The 24,360-nt window shown below is 39.4% G+C and overlaps 7 protein-coding genes and 1 long non-coding RNA gene across 17 annotated transcripts in view; 2 read left to right on the plus strand and 6 right to left on the minus strand.

The window, feature by feature from the left end:
* Window positions 1–10,488, plus strand: part of LOC132196697 (low-density lipoprotein receptor-related protein 1) — a 33,632-nt gene extending 23,144 nt beyond the window's left edge. For both annotated transcript variants that reach the window (XM_059619513.1, XM_059619514.1), the window contains 31 exons: window positions 26–230; window positions 389–578; window positions 637–894; window positions 1,236–1,463; window positions 1,514–1,687; window positions 1,747–1,875; window positions 1,960–2,088; window positions 2,161–2,523; window positions 2,580–2,705; window positions 2,758–3,006; window positions 3,056–3,255; window positions 3,338–3,743; window positions 3,819–4,013; window positions 4,071–4,432; window positions 4,489–4,641; window positions 4,830–5,098; window positions 5,149–5,394; window positions 5,445–5,648; window positions 5,706–5,794; window positions 5,857–6,120; window positions 6,172–6,416; window positions 6,466–6,644; window positions 6,697–6,920; window positions 6,973–7,149; window positions 7,226–7,593; window positions 7,704–7,857; window positions 7,914–8,080; window positions 8,136–8,241; window positions 8,522–8,966; window positions 9,181–9,490; window positions 9,617–10,488. In XM_059619513.1, coding sequence (XP_059475496.1) covers window positions 26–230; window positions 389–578; window positions 637–894; window positions 1,236–1,463; window positions 1,514–1,687; window positions 1,747–1,875; window positions 1,960–2,088; window positions 2,161–2,523; window positions 2,580–2,705; window positions 2,758–3,006; window positions 3,056–3,255; window positions 3,338–3,743; window positions 3,819–4,013; window positions 4,071–4,432; window positions 4,489–4,641; window positions 4,830–5,098; window positions 5,149–5,394; window positions 5,445–5,648; window positions 5,706–5,794; window positions 5,857–6,120; window positions 6,172–6,416; window positions 6,466–6,644; window positions 6,697–6,920; window positions 6,973–7,149; window positions 7,226–7,593; window positions 7,704–7,857; window positions 7,914–8,080; window positions 8,136–8,241; window positions 8,522–8,966; window positions 9,181–9,490; window positions 9,617–9,763 — 6,961 coding nt within the window. In that variant the 3' untranslated portion in view covers window positions 9,764–10,488. The remainder of the gene's footprint in view (window positions 1–25; window positions 231–388; window positions 579–636; window positions 895–1,235; window positions 1,464–1,513; window positions 1,688–1,746; window positions 1,876–1,959; window positions 2,089–2,160; window positions 2,524–2,579; window positions 2,706–2,757; window positions 3,007–3,055; window positions 3,256–3,337; window positions 3,744–3,818; window positions 4,014–4,070; window positions 4,433–4,488; window positions 4,642–4,829; window positions 5,099–5,148; window positions 5,395–5,444; window positions 5,649–5,705; window positions 5,795–5,856; window positions 6,121–6,171; window positions 6,417–6,465; window positions 6,645–6,696; window positions 6,921–6,972; window positions 7,150–7,225; window positions 7,594–7,703; window positions 7,858–7,913; window positions 8,081–8,135; window positions 8,242–8,521; window positions 8,967–9,180; window positions 9,491–9,616) is intronic.
* Window positions 205–2,020, minus strand: LOC132196708 (uncharacterized). Its single transcript, XR_009441790.1, has 3 exons — window positions 839–2,020; window positions 626–781; window positions 205–576 (listed from the first exon to the last, which is right to left on the minus strand). It is a non-coding gene; the product is annotated as an uncharacterized LOC132196708 (long non-coding RNA).
* LOC132196700 (uncharacterized) lies at window positions 10,458–14,342 on the minus strand. The gene is made up of 14 exons (XM_059619516.1): window positions 14,326–14,342; window positions 13,966–14,264; window positions 13,632–13,870; window positions 13,495–13,565; window positions 13,356–13,439; window positions 12,524–12,840; window positions 12,344–12,380; window positions 12,215–12,292; window positions 12,038–12,136; window positions 11,752–11,985; window positions 11,593–11,694; window positions 11,347–11,497; window positions 11,089–11,294; window positions 10,458–11,038 (listed from the first exon to the last, which is right to left on the minus strand). The coding sequence occupies exons 2-14, from the start codon at window positions 13,986–13,988 to the stop codon at window positions 10,856–10,858; spliced, it is 1,824 nt and encodes a 607-aa protein (XP_059475499.1). The 5' UTR covers window positions 13,989–14,264; window positions 14,326–14,342; the 3' UTR covers window positions 10,458–10,855.
* On the plus strand, window positions 14,280–16,423 carry LOC132196702 (uncharacterized). Of its 2 annotated transcripts, none has more exons than XM_059619520.1 (8): window positions 14,280–14,428; window positions 14,495–14,566; window positions 14,662–14,825; window positions 14,876–15,176; window positions 15,238–15,260; window positions 15,372–15,476; window positions 15,655–15,768; window positions 15,821–16,423. In XM_059619520.1, the coding sequence occupies exons 2-8, from the start codon at window positions 14,533–14,535 to the stop codon at window positions 15,950–15,952; spliced, it is 873 nt and encodes a 290-aa protein (XP_059475503.1). In that variant the 5' UTR covers window positions 14,280–14,428; window positions 14,495–14,532; the 3' UTR covers window positions 15,953–16,423. The 2 variants fall into 2 exon arrangements, with proteins under 2 accessions (XP_059475503.1, XP_059475504.1); XM_059619521.1 differs by having other exon boundaries at window positions 14,281–14,428; window positions 15,844–16,406.
* Window positions 15,777–17,997, minus strand: LOC132196705 (uncharacterized). Of its 2 annotated transcripts, XM_059619530.1 has the most exons (5): window positions 17,336–17,997; window positions 17,078–17,198; window positions 16,895–17,023; window positions 16,597–16,844; window positions 15,777–16,349 (listed from the first exon to the last, which is right to left on the minus strand). In XM_059619530.1, the coding sequence occupies exons 2-5, from the start codon at window positions 17,171–17,173 to the stop codon at window positions 15,953–15,955; spliced, it is 870 nt and encodes a 289-aa protein (XP_059475513.1). In that variant the 5' UTR covers window positions 17,174–17,198; window positions 17,336–17,997; the 3' UTR covers window positions 15,777–15,952. The 2 variants fall into 2 exon arrangements, with proteins under 2 accessions (XP_059475513.1, XP_059475512.1); XM_059619529.1 differs by lacking the exon at window positions 17,336–17,997 and having other exon boundaries at window positions 17,078–17,316.
* LOC132196703 (uncharacterized) lies at window positions 17,264–20,522 on the minus strand. 7 transcript variants are annotated; one of them, XM_059619524.1, is made up of 7 exons: window positions 20,315–20,522; window positions 20,140–20,265; window positions 19,847–20,088; window positions 19,190–19,582; window positions 18,938–19,006; window positions 18,772–18,862; window positions 18,661–18,712 (listed from the first exon to the last, which is right to left on the minus strand). In XM_059619524.1, the coding sequence occupies exons 1-5, from the start codon at window positions 20,405–20,407 to the stop codon at window positions 19,000–19,002; spliced, it is 861 nt and encodes a 286-aa protein (XP_059475507.1). In that variant the 5' UTR covers window positions 20,408–20,522; the 3' UTR covers window positions 18,661–18,712; window positions 18,772–18,862; window positions 18,938–18,999. The 7 variants fall into 7 exon arrangements, with proteins under 7 accessions (XP_059475510.1, XP_059475509.1, XP_059475511.1 ...); XM_059619523.1 differs by lacking the exon at window positions 18,938–19,006 and having other exon boundaries at window positions 18,655–18,712; window positions 18,772–18,891; window positions 20,318–20,522; XM_059619522.1 differs by lacking the exon at window positions 18,938–19,006 and having other exon boundaries at window positions 18,655–18,712; window positions 18,772–18,891.
* A 357-nt stretch (window positions 20,523–20,879) lies between these two features.
* On the minus strand, window positions 20,880–22,418 carry LOC132197188 (uncharacterized). The gene is made up of 4 exons (XM_059620299.1): window positions 22,202–22,418; window positions 22,022–22,147; window positions 21,715–21,968; window positions 20,880–21,370 (listed from the first exon to the last, which is right to left on the minus strand). Exons 1-4 carry the CDS (start codon window positions 22,292–22,294, stop codon window positions 20,956–20,958), a joined length of 888 nt encoding a protein of 295 aa, XP_059476282.1. The 5' UTR covers window positions 22,295–22,418; the 3' UTR covers window positions 20,880–20,955.
* Window positions 22,419–22,661: 243 nt separating this feature from the next.
* On the minus strand, window positions 22,662–24,151 carry LOC132197396 (uncharacterized). Its single transcript, XM_059620670.1, has 4 exons — window positions 23,984–24,151; window positions 23,799–23,924; window positions 23,498–23,748; window positions 22,662–23,102 (listed from the first exon to the last, which is right to left on the minus strand). Exons 1-4 carry the CDS (start codon window positions 24,065–24,067, stop codon window positions 22,688–22,690), a joined length of 876 nt encoding a protein of 291 aa, XP_059476653.1. The 5' UTR covers window positions 24,068–24,151; the 3' UTR covers window positions 22,662–22,687.
* Between the last annotated feature and the right edge of the window lie 209 nt (window positions 24,152–24,360).

Here is a 24,360-nt window from a genome sequence, read left to right on the forward strand (position 1 = left end):
ATTGGTTTCTAATTAAATTCTGCAGGAGAGTTTATTGGACCAACTGGGATGCACAGAGACCTGCAATCCAGAGGTCTTACTTCCGAAGCATTGGTGTTGATTCAATCATCACCACCAACATACGGATGCCAAATGCTATCACTCTGGATCATAAGGAAATCAAGTTGTACTGGGCAGATGCCCGGATGGACAAGCTCGAGAGATGCGAGTATGATGGAAGCAACAGAATGGTAAGGTTTTTATTTTGTATAGTAAGGAGAGAATATTAAAATATCGTTAAATTGTGGGATAATTATCTTAATTTACACTGACTAAAAAACTTCGTGTCTTTATCTTAAATGAAATTAATATACATATTATCTTTTATATTTAAATTTTAAATTTTCAGATTTTGTCGAAAACCACCCCACAACATCCATTTGACATTGCTGTATATGGAGGGTTTGTATTCTGGACTGACTGGGTGACACATGCTGTGATGAGGGCCAACAAGTACACTGGCGAAGAGACAATTACCCTTCGGAGGGAAGTACCCAGGCCTATGGGAATCATTGCTGTTGCTGAAGACGCTGATGACTGTATGAATAAAAAATTTAATCAGCTTATATAAATTTATCTCTCAAACCTTTAACTTAGGTACTGCTTCGTCGAGTCCATGCCGGAAGTTAAATGGTGGCTGTGAAGATATTTGCACCATCAAGAATGGTGTGGTGTCTTGCACTTGCAGGACTGGTCGGACGCTGGACGCTGATGGCAAAAGATGTGTGCCTATCAGGAGCTCCTGTGAGGCCAATCATTTCCAGTGTAGCAATGGAGGCTGTATTCCTTTCAGACTTACCTGTGATAGCTTCCCGCACTGCACTGATCAATCCGATGAAGACCCCAGATATTGCAGTAAGTTTACAGCTTTAACTCACAATTTTTGTCACATTTAATGAATGGATTAAAATTGTATTTTTCATCGTCGGCTATGCCAAATATGGCCAATCTGAGGTGGCGCTCCTACTCTCTATTGCATGGAATATAATGTAATGAAGTAGAGGGGATAGTGGCCATTTGTAATCCCCAACGATATGCATATAATTATCTTGGTTGATTTCAATCATTTTTAAAAATTTAATCTTAAATATAATTTAAAATACGTAGAAATGAGCAAAATAATCATCTTACTGATAAAACTTTGCTAAGAATGATTAAAATTTTATACAGCTTTGCCTTTTTTTTCTCCATTCAAGGCTCTAGAAAGTGTCCAGATCAGTACTTCCAATGTACAAACAAACGGTGTATTGAGAACAATTTGTTCTGCAACAACAAGAATGATTGTGGGGATAACTCTGATGAGTTCAACTGCACTTCTTGCCCAAATGATGGCTTCCGCTGCAAAAATGGCACTTGTATTAGGCGTCAGCTTGTTTGCGACAGAGATGCTGACTGTCCGGACGCCAGTGACGAAATGGGATGTCGTAAGTCCCAAATTTAAAAGCTTCAATGTATATAAATTATAATTCTTAAGCTCGTGTGGACTGCACAAACAATGACAAGCATTATGATTCAAACAAAGGGACAAGTGACCTAAGCCTAATAAACTGCAACTTCACAACAGCTTGTATTTACCCCAACTGGATTTGTGACGGTGAAGATGACTGCTGGGACAACACAGACGAAGAAAACTGTCCTCCAAAGCATGGTACTTTTGAACTCTTAAGGAAATTTTGATTATTTGCTAAACAACTGTTCTCAAATTAGTGCCACTGGAATGCAGTCAAGGACAATTTAAATGTGATAATGGCAACTGCATTGACAAGGCCTGGGTTTGTGATGGTGAGAATGATTGCAACGAGGACAAGGTTCCAAGCTCTGACGAAAAAGGCTGCAGTAAGTGTTAATGTTTGGGAAATTTACAAACCGATTTAACTTGAAAGTTTACTTAACTTACGAACGTGATTGTGATGTTTTCAGATGTAGATAAGGAGCACTCTTGCAAAGAGGGTCATTCCCGGTGCACAAGTGGTGAATGCATTCCCAGCAAGTTGTTCTGCAATGGCAACCCTGACTGCATTGACGGATCTGACGAGGAAGGCAATTGCAGTGAGTACCTATCATATATCTTATATAATATTTGCAAATGCAAAATTTTTATGCAATGAATACCGTTTGCAGGGCCCTGTGACAGTGACCACTTCCAATGTAAAAGTGGCAAGTGCATTCCTAACTCGTGGTTGTGTGACGGTGACCCCGATTGTCCAGACAAGGAGGACGAGTTGACCACAAGCTGTGATGTCGAGTGCAACCCCTCTGACTTTGTCTGCATTAACAAAAAGTGCATTGCCAAAAATTACTTCTGTGACGGTGATGACGATTGCGGCGACAATTCTGACGAGCCTCAGGGTTGTGCTTCAGCCACAGGGTCCTGTGAATCAAATGAGTTCAACTGTGAGAACGAGCAGTGCATTGCCCTCAGCCTTGTCTGCGATGGACGCAATGACTGCTACGACGGCTCTGACGAATTCCCTAATGTTTGTCGTAAGATTAGTGCAGTAATGTCATTAGCTGCTGATTTTAATATTTGGTTAAAACAGATAATTTCACTAAAGAAGGGTGTTCCAAAGATGAGTTCCTGTGTAAAAACAACATCTGTCTGCATGACAATCTGGTTTGCAATGGAGAGGATGACTGTGGAGATTTCAGTGATGAAACTGATTGCAGTAAGTTAAAAAAGCAAATCAATTTTTTTTCTATTAAATCAAAAAATCTCAGACATTGCTGAATGCGTCAATAATGTCTGTGCCCACATCTGTTTGGAGAAGAAAATTGGGTACGAGTGTCTGTGCAACAAGGGTTACACTGTCAATCCTTCAGACAAGAATTTGTGCGTGGACATCAATGAGTGTGAGACGGAACACCCCTGTTCCCAGTTGTGCCGCAACACCTTGGGTTCGTACGCCTGTACGTGCACAGACCAGTACATCCTAAAGCCCAATGGCCACTCCTGCAAAGCTAACTCGAGTAAGTCACAAATTTAATATAAAACACTTTAATTTTAAGTTTTTGTTAGCCGTGGAGCCTTCGTTGATCTTCTCGAACAGGTACTACATAAGGCAAACAGCTTTGAACGGAGATATTACTCTGCTGGCCACAAACCTGACCAGTGCAGTTGCCCTGGACTTCCACTGGAAAGAGCAGTGCATTTACTGGTCGGACATCACCAGTCATGGCAGCAGCATTAAGAGGATGTGCAACGAATCTGTTATTGAGGTGATTTTAAATTATAATACACAATTAATAATTTTTGTTTGATTTGCCTTCGTTTGATCAAACCTAATGATTTATTCCAAAGTTGTTGCCAACTGGGACGGTGAAGAACCCCGACGGTCTTGCTGTGGACTGGGTGGGTGAAAATCTGTACTGGTGCGATAAGAACACGGACACCATCGAAGTTTCAAGGCTCGACGGCCGTTTCCGCCGGGTTTTAATCAACACCGGGCTTCAAGAACCTAGGGCAATTACAGTTGACCCTCGACATGGTTATATGTACTGGACGGATTGGGGCAAAAGTCCTCACATTGGAAAGGCAGGCATGGACGGTACCCACAGGAAGAACATTGTGACTGACAACCTTGGGTGGCCTAACGCATTGGTCATCTCTTACGAGACCAACGAAATTTTCTGGGCTGATGCTGACAGGGATTATATTGCAGTGGCTGATTTGGAAGGTGCAAATCGAAGAATTGTCATGAGCAGAGGTGTGAATAAACATATATAAATAATTTAATATTCACTCGTTCATCCACAAAAAAAAAATAATAATTATATTTCAGCTACGAATAAGAATTTGAAACTGCACCACGTCTTTGGCATTACTGTGTTTGAGGACTACCTGTACTGGACAGATTGGGAATCAAAAACTGTGGAGGGGTGTCACAAGTACAAGGGTGATAACTGCGTTGTTCTTGCCCATCTGATTCATCGCCCAATGGTCCTGCACGCCTACCACCCTTTTAGACAAATGCCAGGTAATTATGAAACCCATTAATCTCTTGACGGTCACTTTTTGATTTCAAAAATTTTAGTGAAAGAAAATCCTTGTGCAAACCTGAACTGCTCCACCCTGTGTCTACTGACGCCAGGCGGCGGCGCCCAGTGCGCTTGTCCAGAAAACTTTGTCCTGGACAAGAACAACAGGGACTGCAACGCCAACTGCACTTCGGCGCACTTCCAGTGTCCTAGCACTTACAAGTGCATTCCCTTCTGGTGGCGATGTGACACTCAGGACGACTGTGGAGACAGTTCAGACGAACCGGAGGATTGCCCTAAGTTTACCTGTCTCCCAGGACAGTTTCAGTGTGACGAGAATGTCTGCCATCATCCATCCCAAATCTGTAATGGGCAAGCAGATTGTAATGATGGAAAAGACGAGTTGGACTGTGATAGAGTAGGATTATTTAATGTTTAAAATGAAAAATCAATTAGTGATTAAAATTTTTGTAGTACACTTGCCTGCCTAGCTACTTCAAGTGCCCGACGCATGAAAATGAGACGGCCAAGTGCATTCCAGATAGTAAAAAATGTGACGGAGCTTTTGACTGTCCTGGGAAAGAAGATGAAGCCGGTTGTGATAAAAAAACTTGTGCATCAAGTCAGGTAAAAATAAAAATGTTATTGTAAATTATCAAACTTGACAACTTACAGCATATTTTTTGTACTTTTTATTTGTCTATTTTTCTCTCCATTCATTACAAAAATTAAAAAAAAGACTTGAAATTAACAGCTTTATATTACCATTAAATTTAACTTTTAGAAATGAAATTTAAAAATTATGTGTTCCTCAGTTCAAGTGTGACAACAACAAGTGCATTCCTTCTATTTGGTTGTGTGACAACGAGGATGACTGTGGTGATAAGTCTGACGAGCATGTGAATTGCACTGTACGGACCTGCACCGAGGATCAGTTCCGTTGCAACACTGGTCGCTGCATCCCGCTAATGTGGCATTGCGATGGTGACTACGACTGCCAGGACAAAGATGACGAGCCAGACCTGTGCAACAATGAAAAGTTCCACTCTTGCCAGCCATCTTACTTCAGATGCAAAAACAACAAGTCTGTTTTAAATAATATAATCCATAGTGGTGCTAATATTTAAAATTTAGGTGCATTCCTGGGAGACACAGGTGTGACTATGACAACGACTGCGGGGACAACTCAGACGAGGAAAATTGTACCCTGAGGAACTGCAGCGAATCTGAGTTCAAATGCACTGACGGCCACTGCATCAAGGGTGATCTCAGGTGCAATGGGGAGTTCAATTGCCCTGACCAGAGTGACGAGCACAACTGTACGGTCACTTGTGCAGACACCGAGTTCAAATGCGAGTCCCGCGCTATTTGCATTCAATTGTAAGTTCATATTTGTTAGGAAAATTCAAAGTACTTAACAAAATATTTAGGGAATGGAAGTGTGATGGTGAGTCAGACTGCGTTGATGGCTCGGACGAGAAGAACTGCAACTTGACCTGTCCTGAGTTCATGTGCCAAAATGGAAACTGCATTGCGCATTCATGGAGGTGCGATGGAGACGACGACTGTGGAGACAACTCTGACGAGGACAAAGCAAAGTGCGCCACTTCTTCGTGTGAGCCTGGAAAGTTTAGGTAACAGTTTTCATTAATTCTGCATTTTTAGGTAATTCATTTTATGTGTATTAATAGGTGCCAAAACCATGTTTGCATTCCCTACGTGAATGTTTGTGACGCTGTGGACAATTGTGGGGACAGGTCTGACGAAAGTGAAAATGCCTGTTAGTATTTTTTTTGAAATTTAAGACCAATGCATTTAAAATGTCTACTATTATTCTCTCAGGTCAAAGAGTGGCCACAAGCTGTGAAAACCAGCGTTCTCAGTTCCAATGCCGAAACGGACTGTGCATCGAAGAAACATTCAAATGCAACAACATGAATGACTGTGGGGACAACAGTGATGAGGAGGACTGCAGCAACATTGGCCCATGTGTGTTTGGCGCCTGCTCTCAAATCTGTAATAAGAAAAAGGGACAGAATTTTACCTGCCAGTGTGCACCAGGCTTTTCCATTGGCTGGGACAAATCCAAAACTTGCAAGGCTGAAGGTAATCTTTCATTAAAACTATAAAATATATTAATTTTGAAATGTCATTTAGGTCAAAGTGCATATTTGATGGTGGCAAGCGATTCGGAGCTGAGGAGGGTTAATCCGTACAAAGGATCAGAGATTTCTCAGTTCCTTGACAAGGCAGAGGCACCATTCAAAGTTGAGTCGGTGGACATTTTGTTTTATAGCCACGAGTCCATAAACGTCTTCTGGACAGACCACCACACCAAAGTGATCCAAAGCCTTGCCCTGCCAGTCAAGAACAGGGTAAAGCGGGAAGGACCGAAAACAATTGTGAATAAAGTTTATTAAATTTTTGCCCAAAACTAAAACAAGTTTTCAGATTTCTGGTTTGCAAGACCCCAGAGGCCTGTCAGTCGATTGGGTAAACATGAAGCTGTACTTTGTGGACGCAGGCTCTGATGAGATCAGCGTTGCCACTATGGATGGGACTCAGAAGAAGGTGCTCATCAACACCCAACTCGATCAACCCCATGACATCAGGGTTGACCCTGAATCAGGGTAAGTTGAAGTTTGCTGAATTCAGCATTTTCTTTAATTACTTCATTATTAGGTGGATGTATTGGTCTGATTGGGGACAAAAGCCTCGAATTGAAACCGCCAGGATGGACGGTTCAGACAGGAGAACTCTAGTGGACAAAATGGTGCAGTGGCCAACTGGTCTGGCTATTGATTACCCTTCCAGGAGGTTGTACTGGACGGACCCAAAAGCATTGACAGTCAGTAGTGTTGACCTCGAAGGAAAGGACAGGCACGAAATCAAGAAATTCTCTCTAGGTTTGCTAATCTAAAAGTAGTTTTAAAAACAATATTAATTAATGATTTATAGAGGACAAGCCATACAAAATTGAGGTGTTTGAGGATTCTTTGTACATCAGCACCTACAGGACAAATAACATCATGAAAATGAACAAGTTTGGCCTTGGAAATTGGACCTATCTGGTGAAAGGCTTACACAGAGCATCAGACATTCTTATCATTCAGGAGCACAAGCAGAAAGGAAATTGTAAGTTGTAAATTGCTGTTAGTTTAGAAAGAAATATTTTTTTCAATTAAAACTATTAATATCTGTCTAATTGAAGTGTCCAACCCTTGCAATCATGACCTCTGCGCTGAGGAAGCCATGTGCCTGGTGCGCTCTCGAACGCAGCACCGCTGCATGTGTCCCGAAGGAATGACCGAAGTGAAGAGGAGCCAAAGTGTGACAGGCGTTTCTTCCATCGCATGCCGCCCTGCAGACCGCACCACCCCAGCACCGCCAAAGTGCCCTCTAAACTGCCACAAGGGCGAGTGTGTGTCCACCCCGAGCGGCTTTGCCTGCGAGTGCAACCCCTTGTATGAGGGCAAGTTGTGTGACAAGTACCGTTGCTCGCAGTACTGCAAGAACAAGGGCTTCTGTGTTGTAGATGTCACTGCTGTCACTGCACCCAACGAACAAAAACCAATCAAGGTTAAACTTATTTTAAAGATAAAAGAAAGCAAAAACTACATTCTCAAAAAATTATAAATTTTTTTTTTAAACTTTTAGAATTTATTATAACTTGTTTTGAAAATTTTCAGTGTCACTGTGGTTCAAACTTCAAAGGCGATCGGTGCGAAACACCTGTCAACTTTTGTGAGGGCAATTGCTTCAACGGCGGTTCCTGCCGTTTCAACTCTGAAGCCAACGTCGAGAATTTGATCGGGAGTTGCTCTTGTCCAACTGGATTTTCAGGTATTGATTTTCTTTCAATTGATATATATAGCATTGATTAATAAATTATTCTTCAGGCAAATTCTGTGAAATCTGCGCAGACAGGAAGTGTCTTAACCATGGCACTTGCCATGTCAACATCACAACTGGCTTGAGTCAATGCAATTGCACAACTGGCCACTCGGGTGCCTTCTGCGAGAGTTCAACTTGTCTAACTGCAGAGGGGAAAAACTACTGCTTCCAAGTAATTCCTGAAATGCATGAAATAATTTCATCTCCCTAACAAATATTTTGCTCAGGGTGATTGTGTCATCACTGCTCACGGGCCCAAGTGCAACTGCCCTCAAGGTATTTCCGGAAAGCGGTGCGAAAATGACGTTTGCAGCAACCACTGCATGCATGGAGGTAATAAATTTGATAGTTTCCTTCCATTTAACCATTGCCACTCAATGATATTGTATAAGAAATTTTCTGATCAAACTTTTTTTACAAAACTATTTTAAGTGCCAGATGTACTTAAAGAAAATAACAACTATATTTAACTATAAAAAACATCATAATATTTTTCGCAATTTTAAAGAAGTAATAATTTAAAGGAATAAATAAAGTACAACAAATCATCAAAATATTAAAAAAGAAATAAAAAAGAAACTGCCCATTTTCTAAAAAAAACTATCTTTAACAGGCACTTGCAGAATTTTGCCAAATACAATGCAGCACTGTGTGTGTCCAGAGCGCTATTCGGGCAAACGCTGCGAAGTCGACCTGTGCAAAACTAAGCAGATGCGGCTCGAACTTTGCACAGGCTCAGTGGACAGGTGTCCGCATCTGCCATGCCGCAACGGCGGAAGTTGCGTCGAGATCCGTGACTCGGCGGTCTGCAGGTGTCCCTCGACCTGGGTGGGTACCGACTGCGGCCTCTACGTCTCGTACAAGGACAACGCGTGCGTCAACTACTGCCACCACGATGGTGTGTGCGTCCTGGACGCGCCGGACGCTCAGCCCATCTGTCGGTGCTTGGACGGCTGGACGGGCCCACGCTGTGACAACAAGGCCACCTGCCGGAACTTCTGCTTCAATGGCGCCACCTGCCAGGAGCCTGAAGACTCCGACCTCAAGCCAGTCTGCATGTGAGTACAAAAATTAAGTGAAAATTATAATTTACAATTTTGAATTTGCCAGCATTAGAAATTTCTTAAAAAATCTCATCATTACTAAGGAGGGGAAATTTTTCTACTTTAGTGTGGGCAGGGATCGCCACTTTTTTATTGGTCCGAATTTTTTTTTTGCATTTTCTGTATTCTCTCCTTTGTCTAAATTTTTTACACAAAAATTACATTTCAGCTGTCCCCCTGACTTCCAAGGCCTCCGGTGTGAGACGCACAACCAATTTGCAGGCCACAATAAGGACTCGATTTCAGGCAAAGACACCTCGTCAGCACTGCTGGTTGTGCTGCTGATAGGATTCCTGTTCCTTTTGGCCCTTGCCACTGGAGGGGTTATCTACTTCATGTACAGGCGGCGCCTCGGGGGAGGGAAGCCCTTTGCCCACGTCCGCATGCAAGACAACGTTGAGATCACAAACCCCATTTACTTGAGAGAGGACGACGGCGACGACCCTCTCGAGCACAGCTTCAGCTTGGACTCCGACAAGGTCCGTCTTAGATTAATCCTTCAAGGGACTTTCCTTTCTTAATCAAATGCGCATTAAAAAAATGATAGTTTTTTGTTGGTTTTAAATATATTTGCTCAAAATGAATAGCTATAATTTTAATTCCAGGCCTCTAACTTTGGCAACCCAGTTTACGAGTGCATGTACAACGACAACAGCGTGCCACTGGTGTCCGAAGAAAAGACAGGTCTGCTGCAGACGGACAAACTGAGCAAGAGCCCTGGCACTACCTCTGATGGGGCGGACTCGGCCTAAAAGTGGAATAATTTCTGATTTTTTGCATTTGAATCTCGTCCGATAGCTGTGAGAATGTTTGATGATAATTTTAACTCGTGATGGTGATATTGCGCTTTGTGGTTGCAAGCAATTAGAACAAGGGAACTCTCACACAGTTACCTGCTGCTCATTTTTTTTTAAACTATGATTTTTCAAATTGAGTGCTAAGCGCTCAGATCGAAAAGAAAGGGTGCCAATATAGTTACACTTACAAATGCATTTACATTGTCTCTTGCCCTCCAATTGTGAATCATCTTTTCTCCACTTGTATGTTTTTGTTTTATATACATATAAATAAGAAGTAGCTGTGATGCGAGTCAACCCTAATTACACACGTGAGACTGACTCATTACTAAAACCAATAACGCATTCAAAATCAGACACGTAACAATCCATCCATCGGTAGGAAGATTTCTCTTGACTAACAACCTTAATATGAAATTTTTATTAAATTCTTTCTATGATTAGAAAATATGCAATGAAATGGATTGGTGTACATTTTCAAAATTTTGTATAAAACTTGTGTAAATTGTTGTGCTATAAGATGAGAAGGAATGGAAAGAAACGTTAGACTACCACTGTAAATGTTATGGTTGCAATAAAATGTCAATATTACAGCCTGGAAAAAATGCTGATGGAAACCTTCAGTGATACAGTCTTGCATTTCAGCATTTTCAACCTGCTGTATTTTATATCTATGTATATTCCCAGAATTTTATTTCATTATCATCCCTAGTTTTACACAAAATTGTGCCTGGCTGATCAAACAAAATTATGCATCGAAATTTATCTCGTACTTGGCAAAATAAAAAACAATGAAAGTATCCGAAAGTTACTTTAAAAATTAAAAGCATCTTAGCTTGCTGATTTTAAGTTAAACATGAATTGTGATTTTTTTACAACTTTAATATGTTTCCGTGGTAGTTCATGAAATCCTACACACACAAAGGAATGCTCAGCATTTGCTTTGATTGCTTGAGTGGTCAATAGGTGACTACTTCATATTCGATAACCAGCCCAAGAAAAGGTGCAGTGGCGTGAAATCCTCCTAATTGCACCAAATTCATAATTTTACGGGTTTTCCTCATTGGAGTTGTTGGAGTTCAAATCATCATTGCGCTCCTTCAGCAGCTCTCCAATGTCTCGGTCCACGTCGCGCCAAACAGCCTCGTCTTCAGGAATTTCTTCTTCAACCACAGGCTTTTTTTCCTTTTCTAGCTCCTCCTTCTTCTGATCCTCCTTTGCCTTCTTCCTCTAAAGAAAAACGTCAGCTCACTTTTGTAGCAGCTAAAAAAAATTCTCACCTTTGCCTCCTCTTCGTCCTCCTTTTTTTTATCCAGATTCTTTTTCTCGTCAACGGCAAAGTTTTTCTGGTGCAGGGAACTGCGGCAGTGCACCGACTTGGCCTTGTCCTGGTCGTCCAGCCGAGGCAAAAAGCGCTGGCACAAATCACAAAAGAGAGCCTCCACCGTCTTGATGCGGTCTAGTCCAAGAAGCACCTCTTTTTCAGCTGGAAAAATTATTTGTCAAATGAGATTTGGAGAACAATTTTATCCACAAACCTTCTTCTTCGTCATCTCCAACAGAGTCGACAACCATGAAGCCTTCCAGACAGTTCAAGGCCTCTTCGTCCAATTCGTCTTTAGGTCGTTTCGGCTTGGAATCTTCAATTTTCTTTCGTGTACCTTCAGATTCTCTCTTGAATGCATCATTCTAAAAATAATGATTAAAATTTAGCTCAGCAAATTTTAGAATTTCATTCAACTAAAATATGATCTAGATATTAATGAGATTAAAAATTGTTTTACCTTTATGTGACCCAGACTGCACATGTGCTGCTCGTAGATGCGAACAGACTTGAAGCGAATACGGCAAGTGTCACATGAAGGGAACAGCAGTTTCTTTATTTCCTAAAATTGAAGATTTTCAGTCAACTTCAGCACTGTCATTTTTAAAGTTTTGCTTACAATGTGCATCTTGGATGTTTCATGAACCTCCTTGCTCTGGCGGTAGTTCAGTTTGCAGATTGGACAAAAGGAGGTGAACTCGGTCAGGGGCTTGTCCTCGTCAGGGTTCTCCTCCTGAGCGTTCTGGTGCTTCCTCTGCTGGCCCCGCATGCTAATGATCTGCTGCTTGCTCCTGGCCGCCAACTTTGTCATTGCAATAATGTGGCGCTTCATCACCAGGTGAGTTTCATATTGCTAGAGAAGACAAACTTTTTATTAAAAGATAATTGAAAAAAAGGATTATTACCTTGAAGGTGACACAGGTCTGCTTGCAGTGGGGACAGAGGAGAGGTATGAAATTTCGGCCTGTGCGAGTTCTCAAAGGGGGTCTCTGTTTTGGTGGTGTCTGAAATTGAAATTTGTGGATAAGAAAATGACTTTAACTAGACATGTAAAAACACCCTCTTTGATTTTTATTACTAACCAGCTTGTCATATTCCTCTCCTCCTCCTCCTTCTTCTTCCATTTCGTCATCATCATAAAGTGGCTCTTCAGTGCCAACCTGTTCAAAAAAATTAGAAATTTATAGCAATTAAATGAAAAAATAACTAACCACTTCTTGAACAACTCTGTTCTTGCTATACGGCGATCTGGAAATTAAAATAAATTTTAGCAAAAAATATATAATTAGCTTTTCAGCAGCTTCAAGAGCATTCTTTTTTCTCTCGTTTTTTTCTATAAACTTGAGGAGTGCTCCCAGTCATCTACAAGTACCACCGCCTCTCAAAATTACCTCTTGAAGGAGCCACCGCCTCTGGCGACGGCCAGTTTTTTCTTAGCCAGCAAAGTCGCCCTGTAGGCCGAGGACCTGAAGGTTTTTTGCGGGACTCCTCTACTTGTGGCGCCTCGGAGGGTGCCCCTGCCCCTTTTACTGATGGTCGGGGGCGGTGGCACTTCATACTCCTCCTCCATTAGAGGGGGAGGCGGCACCTCCTCTTCGGCGTACATGTCTCTGGAGGAGGTCAGGTATCTTTCCTCAGCAGGGTGGCGCTCTTCGTACCTTTCGTATCTTTCCTCGGCTCGGTGGCGGCTGCTGCGGTGGCTTGGCGCCTGGCAGCAGAACTTTATTTCTCAACGCCACATACTCTCATTATTTTTCATCTCATGCTTTTTACCATTCCAAGACCAGACATTAATACACTCACTATAGAGTGGTTATGCAATTCTTTTTCTTTTGATTCAGAATCTATTTTTAGACTTTCTGCTGTTAATGGACTTTTATTTCTCACTCTTTTGAGCTCACTTTTTGGCAAGTATCTTTATGATGATATTATTCAATCATGATTTATATTTTTCAACACTGTGCTCAAAGCCTCTTCATTGGGCTTTTCAGCTCCGATCTATTCATCAAACCTTTGCCTTTTTATCATCCGAATAATTCAGCAAGGCGATTAGATCCGCTCCTTGCCTTACTTGTAAAACCACCTGCTCAAATCTGAGTCTTTTTGGTGGAATGTATTCATTTTTTATTAATTGTCTTCCAGGGGGTGTTTGAAAGTCACAACTCTTGCAAATCTTCTCTGATGTCCGAAGACAAGAAGACTAGAATAAAAAATAAATCTCACCTCATCCTCATAGTACTCGGAGTGCACAGCCCTTCGCCTCGGAGAAGGTGAGCGGTAAGAATCTTGGTAGTATTTTGGAGAATCCTGCAAGCATTCCAGTTTTGTTAAGTTCTAATTTCTTAATAATAATAAAAATTACCTCTCTTGAGTACTTCGGCTTGTGGCTCTCTCGGTCGCCATAAGCATAAAATTTCTCAGTACTGGAACTCTCTGTACATGATGATAATTATTATTAATTTTATTCATAGACATTTTTAAATTCGAGAAAAAGCACACCATAATGTCTGGAGCTGCTAGGGTGTTGGTCGTACGAGCTTCTCGAGGATGAACGACTGTCCATCTCTGAAAAGGGACGCTTGGTAGTGCGTCCAGCATGAGGAGCAGCGAAACCCCCACGTTTTGGATAGGGAACGGTGCCTCGCGCCCGAGGAGCAAAACTGCCTCTGCCTACCATCCCTCTGGACGACCCTCGGAAGCCGCCGCTGCCTCTGAATCCACCTCTGCTGCTTCTACCCCTGCACATAATATTCAGAATTAAGAAAATACAAAGACAACTTTAGACGGAGCAAAATTATATATATAATTAAAATTAATGTGCACGAGTACATACCTAGGAGCTCGAGCCGGCCGCATGTTTTAACTCGAATCCCGAATCTCGTCTGCTTCCGCCGTTCTCCGCCAATACATAAAGTCTTTTTAAGCTTTGATGAAAAAACGCAGCAAGCGTCAAAATTTGCTTCTTTGCTGCGACGCTCGTCCGGACGTCCGGATGAGGAAAAGGAAGATAAAATAAGCAGAAAAAAGTTCTCTTGTTGTACTTGTTGTCGCCCTTTGCCCTCCAATTCGGCATTCGGCTTGTTTTGTTTGGTTGTTCTCCTCAAGAAGGTTCTCCTTTTGTATCACATCGTGCTATAATGTTGGTACGCATACGCATTACTACCACGCCCATTATTTTGTTTACGTACAGTACATTGTACACTTAACAATTTTAGTTGCAACGAAGCCTGCAGCCGGCAAAAACTTTTCAGTGCTCTTATTTTCTAATATTCCGGCTTCTTCGACTTAAGTTAACTGTAAAAATAAAAACAATTATAGAATTAATATATATTTCAGACTGTTTTTTTTCATGCATGTTCTAGGGGTCGATTTCCTTTGCAAAAATCTGAAGAAGTAAAAGATGTCAAATTCTGAGAGTGAAACTGCTACAAATGGTACGGGAATTGGTTTTATTATTTGCGTGGTTTATTTAAAAAATACATCATGGTTTATATTTCATCTGAAATTGTAATTGGACTCTGGTTTCCAGACGAAGTCAAGCGCCCACGCTTGGAACTCGAAGTTCCTGAAACCTCAGAGGCTGTTGATGAGAAGGAGGTCGAGTATTGCTTTGTCTGTGACGAATTGATCAGCGGCAAGAAGTATCCAATCGCAAACTGCCTGACAAACACCAGCAAGAGTCGTCTCATTGAAGTAAGAAGGAAAAATGCTCATAATTTTTTTCTTCAATCCAAATATTACAGGTTTTGGGAAGGCTTGTTAGCGAGAAGTATGTGGTAGTGGTCTCGAACATCGACAAAATCTGCAGAACGTGCGCCAATTTGCTTAACAATCTGGATCGTCTAGAGAACGAAGTGATGACCACCAAGCAGACCATCTTGAGCTCCATTGAGAGGAAGTACAACTTGAATGATGATGATTTGTACAGCAGGACCATGCCAAAGAGTGTTGTCTTTGGCAACACGCAGAATCTGAAGACAACATTTGAGAAGACTGCAATGAAAAGTTCCAAACCATTCAAAGGAACTTCCGTTCTGCCTACAAGTAATTTGAATCATTTCAAAACGATGGAGATTGTTAATTAACTTTTTAACTCTATTTGTAGAAACGACTGCCGCTACTGTCAAGGTAAATATGAGTGATTTATAATCTAAGCAAGTTGGTTTGGCAGATGATTGTTCAAAACTAAAATCTAAGTAAAAAAAATGGAATATAAACTAATTTTAATATCAACTTCAGCCCATCATCTTAAGCACGCAATCAGGACTTGTAAAAGAAAGTCTTACGCCTACTACTGGAACACCAGCTGCAAAAACTCCTATTCCGCAGAATGTTCTGATGCAGGTAATTTAAATTTAAGATAAATAAAATGTGATATTGTTGAATAGTAATTAATTGAGATAAAAAATCTTTAATGTAGAATATAATATTATAATTTACATTGGGGACCCAATTTAGGCATTTTTTAATACAAAACTTAAATCTGGGCAATTTAAGATTATTATAAATGAATTTTTTCCAGTGCAACCAGTGTCAATATACGACAAACCAGCGGCCTGTGATGCTGGAGCACCTTCGGCAGCACAAGGCAAAGGAGGTCAAGGGAAAAATCACTGCCGACAAACCCTTGGAAGAGGTTGGTTGAAAAGAAAACCAATTTTGTTGAAAGAGATTTATTTTTTAAAAAGATACTCATTCCTGTTTCGAATAGGATCCTAACCCTGTCACCCTCAAGGCAGCAGTTGACCACCTTGCAGCTGGACCGTGAGTACCAAGTGGGGCGTATGTCTATGGATGTGCGCAAATTTTCCGAGTGCTAACTACTTTCGAACAAAAATCCAAAACGACTTTTGCACAACGCGGTATCCGCACTTTTCGAACAAACCGAGTGACTTGAAGTTGTCCCTTAACACGTGTGCGTGCGGGTGAATTCTAATTTGCGCCATTTTCCGAGTAAGTTCCGTCAAAACACATGTTCCGAAGCCTTTTCGTTGGTGTTCGGGCGCCACTTGCAAGGCGGACACACCACCATACTCGGCCTGAACATTCATCGCAACCAGATCGTCTTTTACTCCGACGTCAGCTTTCCGAAAAGCGGCGACAGACAAGTTTAGCTCAAACATCTTCTCCACGGTCTGTTTGTAATCATCCCAAATATCCGTTGCCTCCGAAATATGCAATAAATTCACTGGTTTCAGGTAATATCCATCTGGAATTCTGAAAATTTATTATTTCTCTATAGCTATTAATTCAGATCAAAAACAAAAAAACAATATTTTTTGAAGAAATTGACATTTGAGTTGAGATGATCATGGAAATCAAGAGATCGGCTTTTCCTAGTTGAGAAAATTGTTTTTATCAAAAAACCTTTATCAGCTTTTCAAAATTTTAAATTTTTTATCATCAATAAATTAATATTTATATTCACATTGGGCATATCTTTAAATAATTAAAAATGAATTACTGTGGCGCTGGTCTTCTCAAAGCTTCCTCGATAGGAATGTGCAAGAGGAAGCTCTGGCTGATTTCATCTTCTGAAGTTTTAAACCCTTTTATCTGAAGAACCGATTCCATAATTTTGGCATGGCTTTCTAGAACTCCAGTAAAGTGGCTGAATTTTTCCCACGGGATTAGTTTGGTCTCGGTTAAACATTGTTTCAGTAGGTCATTGTTCTCTTCAGTTGCGAAAATTACTCCGTATTGTTTGTCCGACTAAAAATGTTCTTGACCATACATAGGCAAAATTTGTAGGGAACACTCACCACACCCTGGCAAACACACACTGCAGCACACCCAGTCTTAATTTTCATACTGGCGGGAGATAAAATTTTGAAGTTTAAAGTTTGAATTTTAGGATTCCATTCGCGGTGTTTCAGAATCCAGTTGTAAATCTGTTTCCAAGAGATAATATGAATTTTGTAAATGAAATTAAAAAAAGCTTCTACCACAATACTATTTGGTAGACACTCTTCCAAAATAATTAATAGCTGGTCCACTTCTTGCTCATCGAGTTCACACAGAACATCATCGTTGCAGCTCATTTTGAAAGGAGATCACTTTTTTCACCTTTTTTTTAATTAAAATCGACAGAAGCAAGATGATTAAATCAATCTAAAATTTCTGATAGTATTTCACTTATCTTTCAAGGCCAAAAATATTGCATTGCAAATTTTACTTAATGTTAGACAACCTGCTGGACGTACCTGCAGTGCAGGCTGCATTGTAGTATTCTTAAAACAACTCTCCAACCTACAAGATAAGTGGGGAACCACGGTTTATTTTTATTTTTAGTAAGTGATTAAACAATTCAAAACAATCGAAAAATTTTGAAAATTATTTCCAGGAGATTTCTAATACACACTCAAATTTTACTGGATAGGTTATTATTTTGGTTGATATTTTGTTTCAAATTAAACAATCATGTACTAATATTTTCAATTTATAAAAAAAAAGATAATTTTTTTTCCATTTCAAAGTTACATAAAATATTCTGCGCGAGTTTTGCTATCTTTTTAGGCCAAAGTGCAATGCTCTGCGCACCCATCTTCCTTCTTAAAATAAAATTAATTGAGACTCTTTCAAACTAAAATTGGTTGAGTGCGTAAAGTTTCACATGACATGACCCTGTGCCCCTTTGACTCTACTTATCAATGACAATAATTATTGTTGGCAGAATCATGTCAGTGCCTTGACAGCGCACATCGTTATATTATTTTTTTTGCAGAGGTCATTCCAGATTAATCTAATTGCGGCAAAATCCTTACCCACCCACAATAGAAATGACTTGACAAAGATTTATTCTAAAAGAATGTGGGAAAAAATTATTTGGAGCCTTCTTTTCCTTAATTAATTATCAATTTAAAATCTATTTAAATTTTTAATTATTTTTGACATAAATCGTGCAGATTATTCCGGTCCTTTCATAGCCACACTTTTTGAAAAGTGCAGACGCATTTTCGTTGTCAAGCAAAATATAGGCGTGCGGAATTATTCCCTGAGAGCCTAGAATTCTGGTCATGGCGACCAGGGCTATTTTCGCATAGCCTTTTCGTCTGTATTGCGGCACAGTCTGCAACAATCCGACCCCGCCATACTCAGCCTGCACCACCATGGAAACCAAATCCTCTCCGCCTCTTTCATTTGTAGCAAAAACTCCTACGGACGGGTTCAGTTGGAGCATTTTCAAAATGATAGGCTGCAAATCCGGGTCAAAGAGCGGCCAAAGATTGCACATTTTCTCCAAGTGCTTTTCACTCAATTCTCCGACTCGAACGTTTTCAGGCCACCTGAGATAATACAAATTTTAATTTTTGAATTGATAAATTTTACATGACTAACATTTCTTTTTCCAAAATTGCTGCCTTTTCGACTGACATGACGTTCAAATTTCGATAGTTTTCGCTAAAATCGATTCCTTTTTCTCGCAAAACATCGGCCAGAAAAGGAACGAATCTCTTCCAAATGCCAATAAGATGTTTCAACCGTTGCCACTCAATTAACTGCGTCTCCATCATTGCATTTTTCAACCCCTCCATCTTCCCTTCTTGAGCGTACACGGTCCCAAATATCTTGTTCGACCCCTATTTTTTTTTTTTTACTTTTTTCTTATTTTCCATTTCAAAACATTTTTTTAACTCACAGCAACGCCATCAATTAATCCGACCATCGTGCCATCCAAAACTTTGGGACACATAAGAATTAATTTCACTTGGTCGCTCTGTTCGCTCCACCTAGCGACGGTCAAAAGCCAATTGTAGGCCTAAGCAATTAATAGAAAAAAATTGGTAATCAAAAATTTAACTCACAACGACGCTGTCTGGAAGCAAATCTTTCAAGATTTCCAATAATTTTGGTATTTTTCCACTTTCTAATAACTGCAATTTAGGTGCCATATTAATACTTTGTCTCTCAGCTTTTAAAAAGGCGAGAATATTTAATTATGCTAAAAAGTTCTCTTATCAGCAAGGCTTCCAGACTGCCGCTTCTTATCAATTTTGGCAATTACATCAGTTTTTTTGCAACACAAATTTAATCATTTTCAATCGCTTTCAACATACATTTTACAAACATGTGCAATTACGTCAAATCCGCACTTCTCAAAAAGTCTCTCGGCTTTGTCGTTTTGGAATAGGACGTAAGCGTGCACCATGATTTTCTGCTGCCGACCGAGGATTTTGGTCAAAGAGAGCGTCGCGATTTCCGCGTAACCCTTCCTCTGGTAATTGGGTAGGGTCTGCAAAATTCCAACGCCGCCGTACTCGGTCTGCAGAACCATTGACGCTAAGATTTCTTCTCCCTCCGCGTTTCGCACAAAAACTCCAGTTGAATGGTTTAACTGGAGCATCTTCAAAATTACGGGTCTGTACTGGAAGTCGTAGTGCGGCCAATTGTTGCAAACGATGTCCAAGTAATGCTCATTCAAGGGCCCAACTCTAATTTCCTCTGAAAGACTTTTTAAATTTCATTAAAGGGAAAAATTAGCGTGTAATTATCAATTTAAGTTGAGATTTTTGTGGAACAATTCAAAATTTTTTTTAGAAACTTGTGTTTTTGGAAACAATAATTATTAGAAAAATTTGGACGTAAATAATTCTGTCAGTTTGGACCCAAAATTACTTGCCTAAAAGCGTTGAATAATTTAAAAGTTTTTTATGATCTTCTTTTTTAGTCTTTGATGGTTTCAAAACGCTTTAATTTTTTTCTTATACACTCACTCAGGCAAATCAATGTTGGCAGCTTTTTCTTGCGACATGACAAGCAAGTGTAAATGTTTCTCCAAATACTTGACTCCTTTTTCAGCAAAAATTTCTCTTACGAAAGGAACCATTCGATTTAAAATTGACGTGAAGTGCTTGAATCTGCACCAATCTATCAGCTCTGAATTCAAAATCGCGTTTTTCAGCTGTTCCATGTTCTCCTCCTTGGCGTAAAGCGTTCCGAAAATTTTGTCTGGCACCTTTAAAATTATTCTTTAATTATTAAAAATTACATTTTTTTTTCTTCTCACCGCCAAATTGTCGACAAGGCCAACCATGGTACCACCATTGAAATTTCCATTTAGGCAAAAGACTATCAATTTGATTTCCTTGCATTGCTCACTCCACTTTTCCTGCGTCAAAAGCCAGTGGTAAGCCTGTTGAAACGGGTTTCAATCTGCAGCTCAAATTTATAGAAAAACTTACAACCGCAGTGTCTGGTAGCAATGATTTCAAAACGTCAAGTAGATGAGGAATTTTATCTCTGTCAAGAGGAAGTAATTTCTCCGTCACTTCCATTTTTCAATATTAAGTTTACAGCCTAACTATAATATTAGAGAAGGTAGCAAAGGTAAAAAATTGCTACTTGGTCGTTGAATTTTGAGCAAACCCTCTTATCATTTAATGTTGATTTTTGCTGATAAAAACGTCTGCTTAAATTTGTTCCATAATATCATTGCTCTGGTCCACTTACATCGTTCCACTGTAATTTTAATGGAAGCTGCATTTTTTCTCTCTGCAATGCATTTTATAAGTATTTTGCTCTTTAAATCGTTAAATTTTTCTTCAAAAAAAGACGACTTTTTAGGCTCAAATTTAAAGTTAAGCATTTTGATGTAAAACGAAATCAAATTCTTTAAATAATATTAAAATAAAATTATGGAATTTTTTTGCAAGTGCTAAACATATATAAAAGTTATTTGAAGTCTCACTGCACTTTACATATTATCAGAATTTGCAAAGGTCTACTGCCAGAATAATAGTTTTTAAATGGTAAGATTAAAAAATATTTATTGAAAATACTTGTCCTCCCCCGTCTGTTTATTATTATTTTTGTCACACAAAATTTACTCGGGCAGCTTGTTGGCAATGATCCACGATCCTCGATCGACCAACTTGTATCCGAATTTTTTGAAAAGTTTGTTTGCGGCCTCGTTCCATTTGAGCACATTGGTGAAGGGCATGAAGCCTTTGAGGCCGAGCTGCTTGGTGAGGTGCGCTAAGGCGATTTCCGCGTACCCTTTGCGTCTGAATTCAGGCACCGTCTGCAAAAGTCCAACTCCGCCGTACTCTGACTGCAGCACCATCGATGCCAATTCTTCCTCGCCTCGTTCATTTTTCACAAAAACGCCTACGGAAAGGTTGAGTTCGAGCATTTTTTGAACGACAGGTCTGTACTCAGGGTCGTAGTGCCGCCAGTGGGAGCAAAAGACGTCCAGGAACGATCCGTCCAATGAACCCACCCGCACGTTTTCAGGAAGCCTATAAAATTTTAAATGTTTAAATAGATTTTTTTACTTGGAATTTGATTTTTTTCGTAATAGTTTTTTAAATATAGTGCAAAAATTAATATTGTGACAAAAAATAGCGATAAAAGGGTAAATTTTGAAATTTAAATCTGTGAAAATTGATCACGATTTCTATTTTAACATTTAATATTAGTCCAATGTGGCATTCTGGAAGAAAAATATGCCACTTTTTTATTTGGCTGCCAATCAAACTTTTTAATCAACTACTTTATGATCTTTAAACTCTTAGGTACATTCTCTACCTATTATTGCATTACATGAAAAATTATTTTAAATTATTCAATTAACAGAACTAACGTTGGCAATGGAAATTTTTTGGCCTCTTCCACGGGCATATAATATTGATAACCAGTGTAGGTGAATTCGTCCTCATTGTGCTGGTAGCCCTTTTCCTTGAAAACTTGGGCCATCATTGGCACCAGTCGCAGAAGGCAGGCGGAGAACTGCTTCAATCGGGGCCACTCGATCAAGTCAGTGGTGAGCAGAGCGGATTTCAAGCGGTCCAGTTTCTCCTCCGGCGCGTACATGACTCCGTAAATTTTATCAGGCACCTCAATCAAAATAATCAATCCATACAGAAGCAGTTTTTTCTCAAATAACTTACGGCCAATCCGTCGGCCAAACAGATCACCGTTTTTTCATTCCAGTCTCCGTTCAAACACAGAATTTTTATTTGCAGTTTCGGAATTTCCTTTTTCCACTCTAAATGAGTCAAAATCCAGTAATATTGCTAAAAGAGTACTTAAATATTAGAAAATTTTAATAGAAGATAAAAAAAACGAACCATGACCGTGTCAGGCAAGAGGCTTTTGAGCACTTCCTGCAAATGCGGGATATTTTCTTCTTTAATTTCCACCAGTGTGTCCGTTGATCCCATGTTGGTTCAATTATTTTTAATTAGAAAAAAGGTCAATGAAAGCACAAGTAAAAGGCTGCGCACTGAATTTACTTTCAGATATCAAGTGAGACTGTCGCGCTGCTGTTTGCTAAGTGAAAAAATTAATTTAAGGAGGACACGTCTCAAGTAGGTCACAATCAGTCGCTAGGTGGCACCAAACTGCAGCACGCACTAAATTTTAAGCATTTTTTTTTTTAAATTATATAATTTCAAATAGCTAAAAAATAAATCTGAAATTTTATAGTGATTCTAAATTTTGCTAGGAATATCTGCCGTCAATAATTTAAGATTTTGACGAAATTTCAAATTTTGAAGGTTTTTTTAAATTAAAATAATTCAATATTTTTTAAAATTAGAATTTCTCTTAAAAATTCAGTGCTGTTTATTTGGATTAACAAAGACTGTGGCCGTTTCTGTTAAAAATCGAAATCCGCACTTCTTGAAAAGCGAAATGGAAGCGTCGTTACCAACAAGAACGTTTCCGTAAGGCATCAACCCTTTTCGAGCAAATGATTTCGCATTGTTGACCAAGACAATTTCCGCGAATCCTCTGCGCCTGAATTCGGTCACCGTTTGCAAAACGCCGATCCCACCGTACTCGGCATGCATCGCCATTGACGCCAGTTTCTCCTTCTCTTCACTTTTTACAAACACTCCAAAAGAGCCGTTCAACTTGATATTGTTTAAGACAACGGGACGGTAATCAGGATCATAGGATGGCCAAATTTCACAAATAGCGTCCAGCAATGAAGCGTCCAGTGAAGCTACTCTCACATTGTCAGGCACACTTAAAAATTATAATGCAAAAAATCTGATATCAATATTTATTCTTAAAATTTTTCTAACGAAAGACACAAGAAACAAAGATTAAATGAATTTAACCCTTTTTTTGTCAAAATTTAATCTGAATTACAAAAAAAAAATGATTATTTGACTTTCATTTCCGTTAGTTTTTTCATTTTTGTTGAATTCAGAAATCCACATCTACTCCATTTTTTAAGAATTTTTTTTTATAAAAATATAAATAATAAATTTTAAAGCTTCATTTTGCTCCCTGTTTTTTTGAAATTTTGAGATTAAAAAATGAATTAAGAGTGAGAATTTAATCTGTTTTTGCTTCAAATCAAAATTATGTATTTGTCTTAATTATAATTATTGCTATTTAATTTAAGTTACACTTACTCTGGGAGGGGATGGTTGAGGGCCTCGTCAACATTCATGTAGTAAACAACCGAATGGGCAATTAGTTCCAACGTATTTTTGTAACCCTTTGCTTGCAAGACCTCATCCATAATTGGCAAAAACCTCTTCAAGCAAGTGGAAAATTGCTGGAGTCTTTTCCAGTCGATCAGATCTGTCGTCATGAGGGCCTCTTTCAAATCATCCAATTTATCCTCTGACGCGTGGACGACGCCAAATATTTTGTTCGACGCCTTAATTATATATTTTCAACTTTTCATTTCAATGATCAAGGTTTTATTACGGCTGCTCCTTCCGCCAAACAAACCAACGTTCCGTCGCTCCAGTCGCCACCCGGACACAAGATCTGAACTTTCACATCAGATACATTTTTTTCCCAAACTAACTGGGTCGAAATCCAATTGAAAGGCTGTGGATAATTTTGCTTATTTATTTTCTTTTACTTCATAATTTGAAAAAAATACGCACCACTATAGAATCTGGTAATTGAGTTCTTAGAAATTCTTTCAATTTGAATGTTTGTTCCAACGAAATCGGCTTTAAAGGAGCCATGATCAGGGCTCGCTTGCAAATTTGTGAAAAACTTGCCAGCGCGTGAAATTTAAAAAGTACGTCAGCCTGTGGTCGGCACAATTTTTCTTATCAATACGAGAGTTCTTATCAGGCAGGTGTTTTGGGCTCCCTATGCTGACTGACTTGTTTAATGTAAAAAATATTAAATGTTTAAAAACAAAAAATAGTGCACCATGGCACACTATTAAAGAACTTTAGAATCAACTTTAAAATTGATTAAAAAATAAATTTTTTCACATTTATTTAATTATTTTGTCTTTACTTGAAGGATG

The sequence above is a fragment of the Neocloeon triangulifer genome, unplaced genomic scaffold (assembly GCF_031216515.1).
Source record: "Neocloeon triangulifer isolate White Clay Creek 2 clone unplaced genomic scaffold, ASM3121651v1 ptg000012l, whole genome shotgun sequence".
Lineage (NCBI taxonomy): Eukaryota > Metazoa > Arthropoda > Insecta > Ephemeroptera > Baetidae > Neocloeon > Neocloeon triangulifer.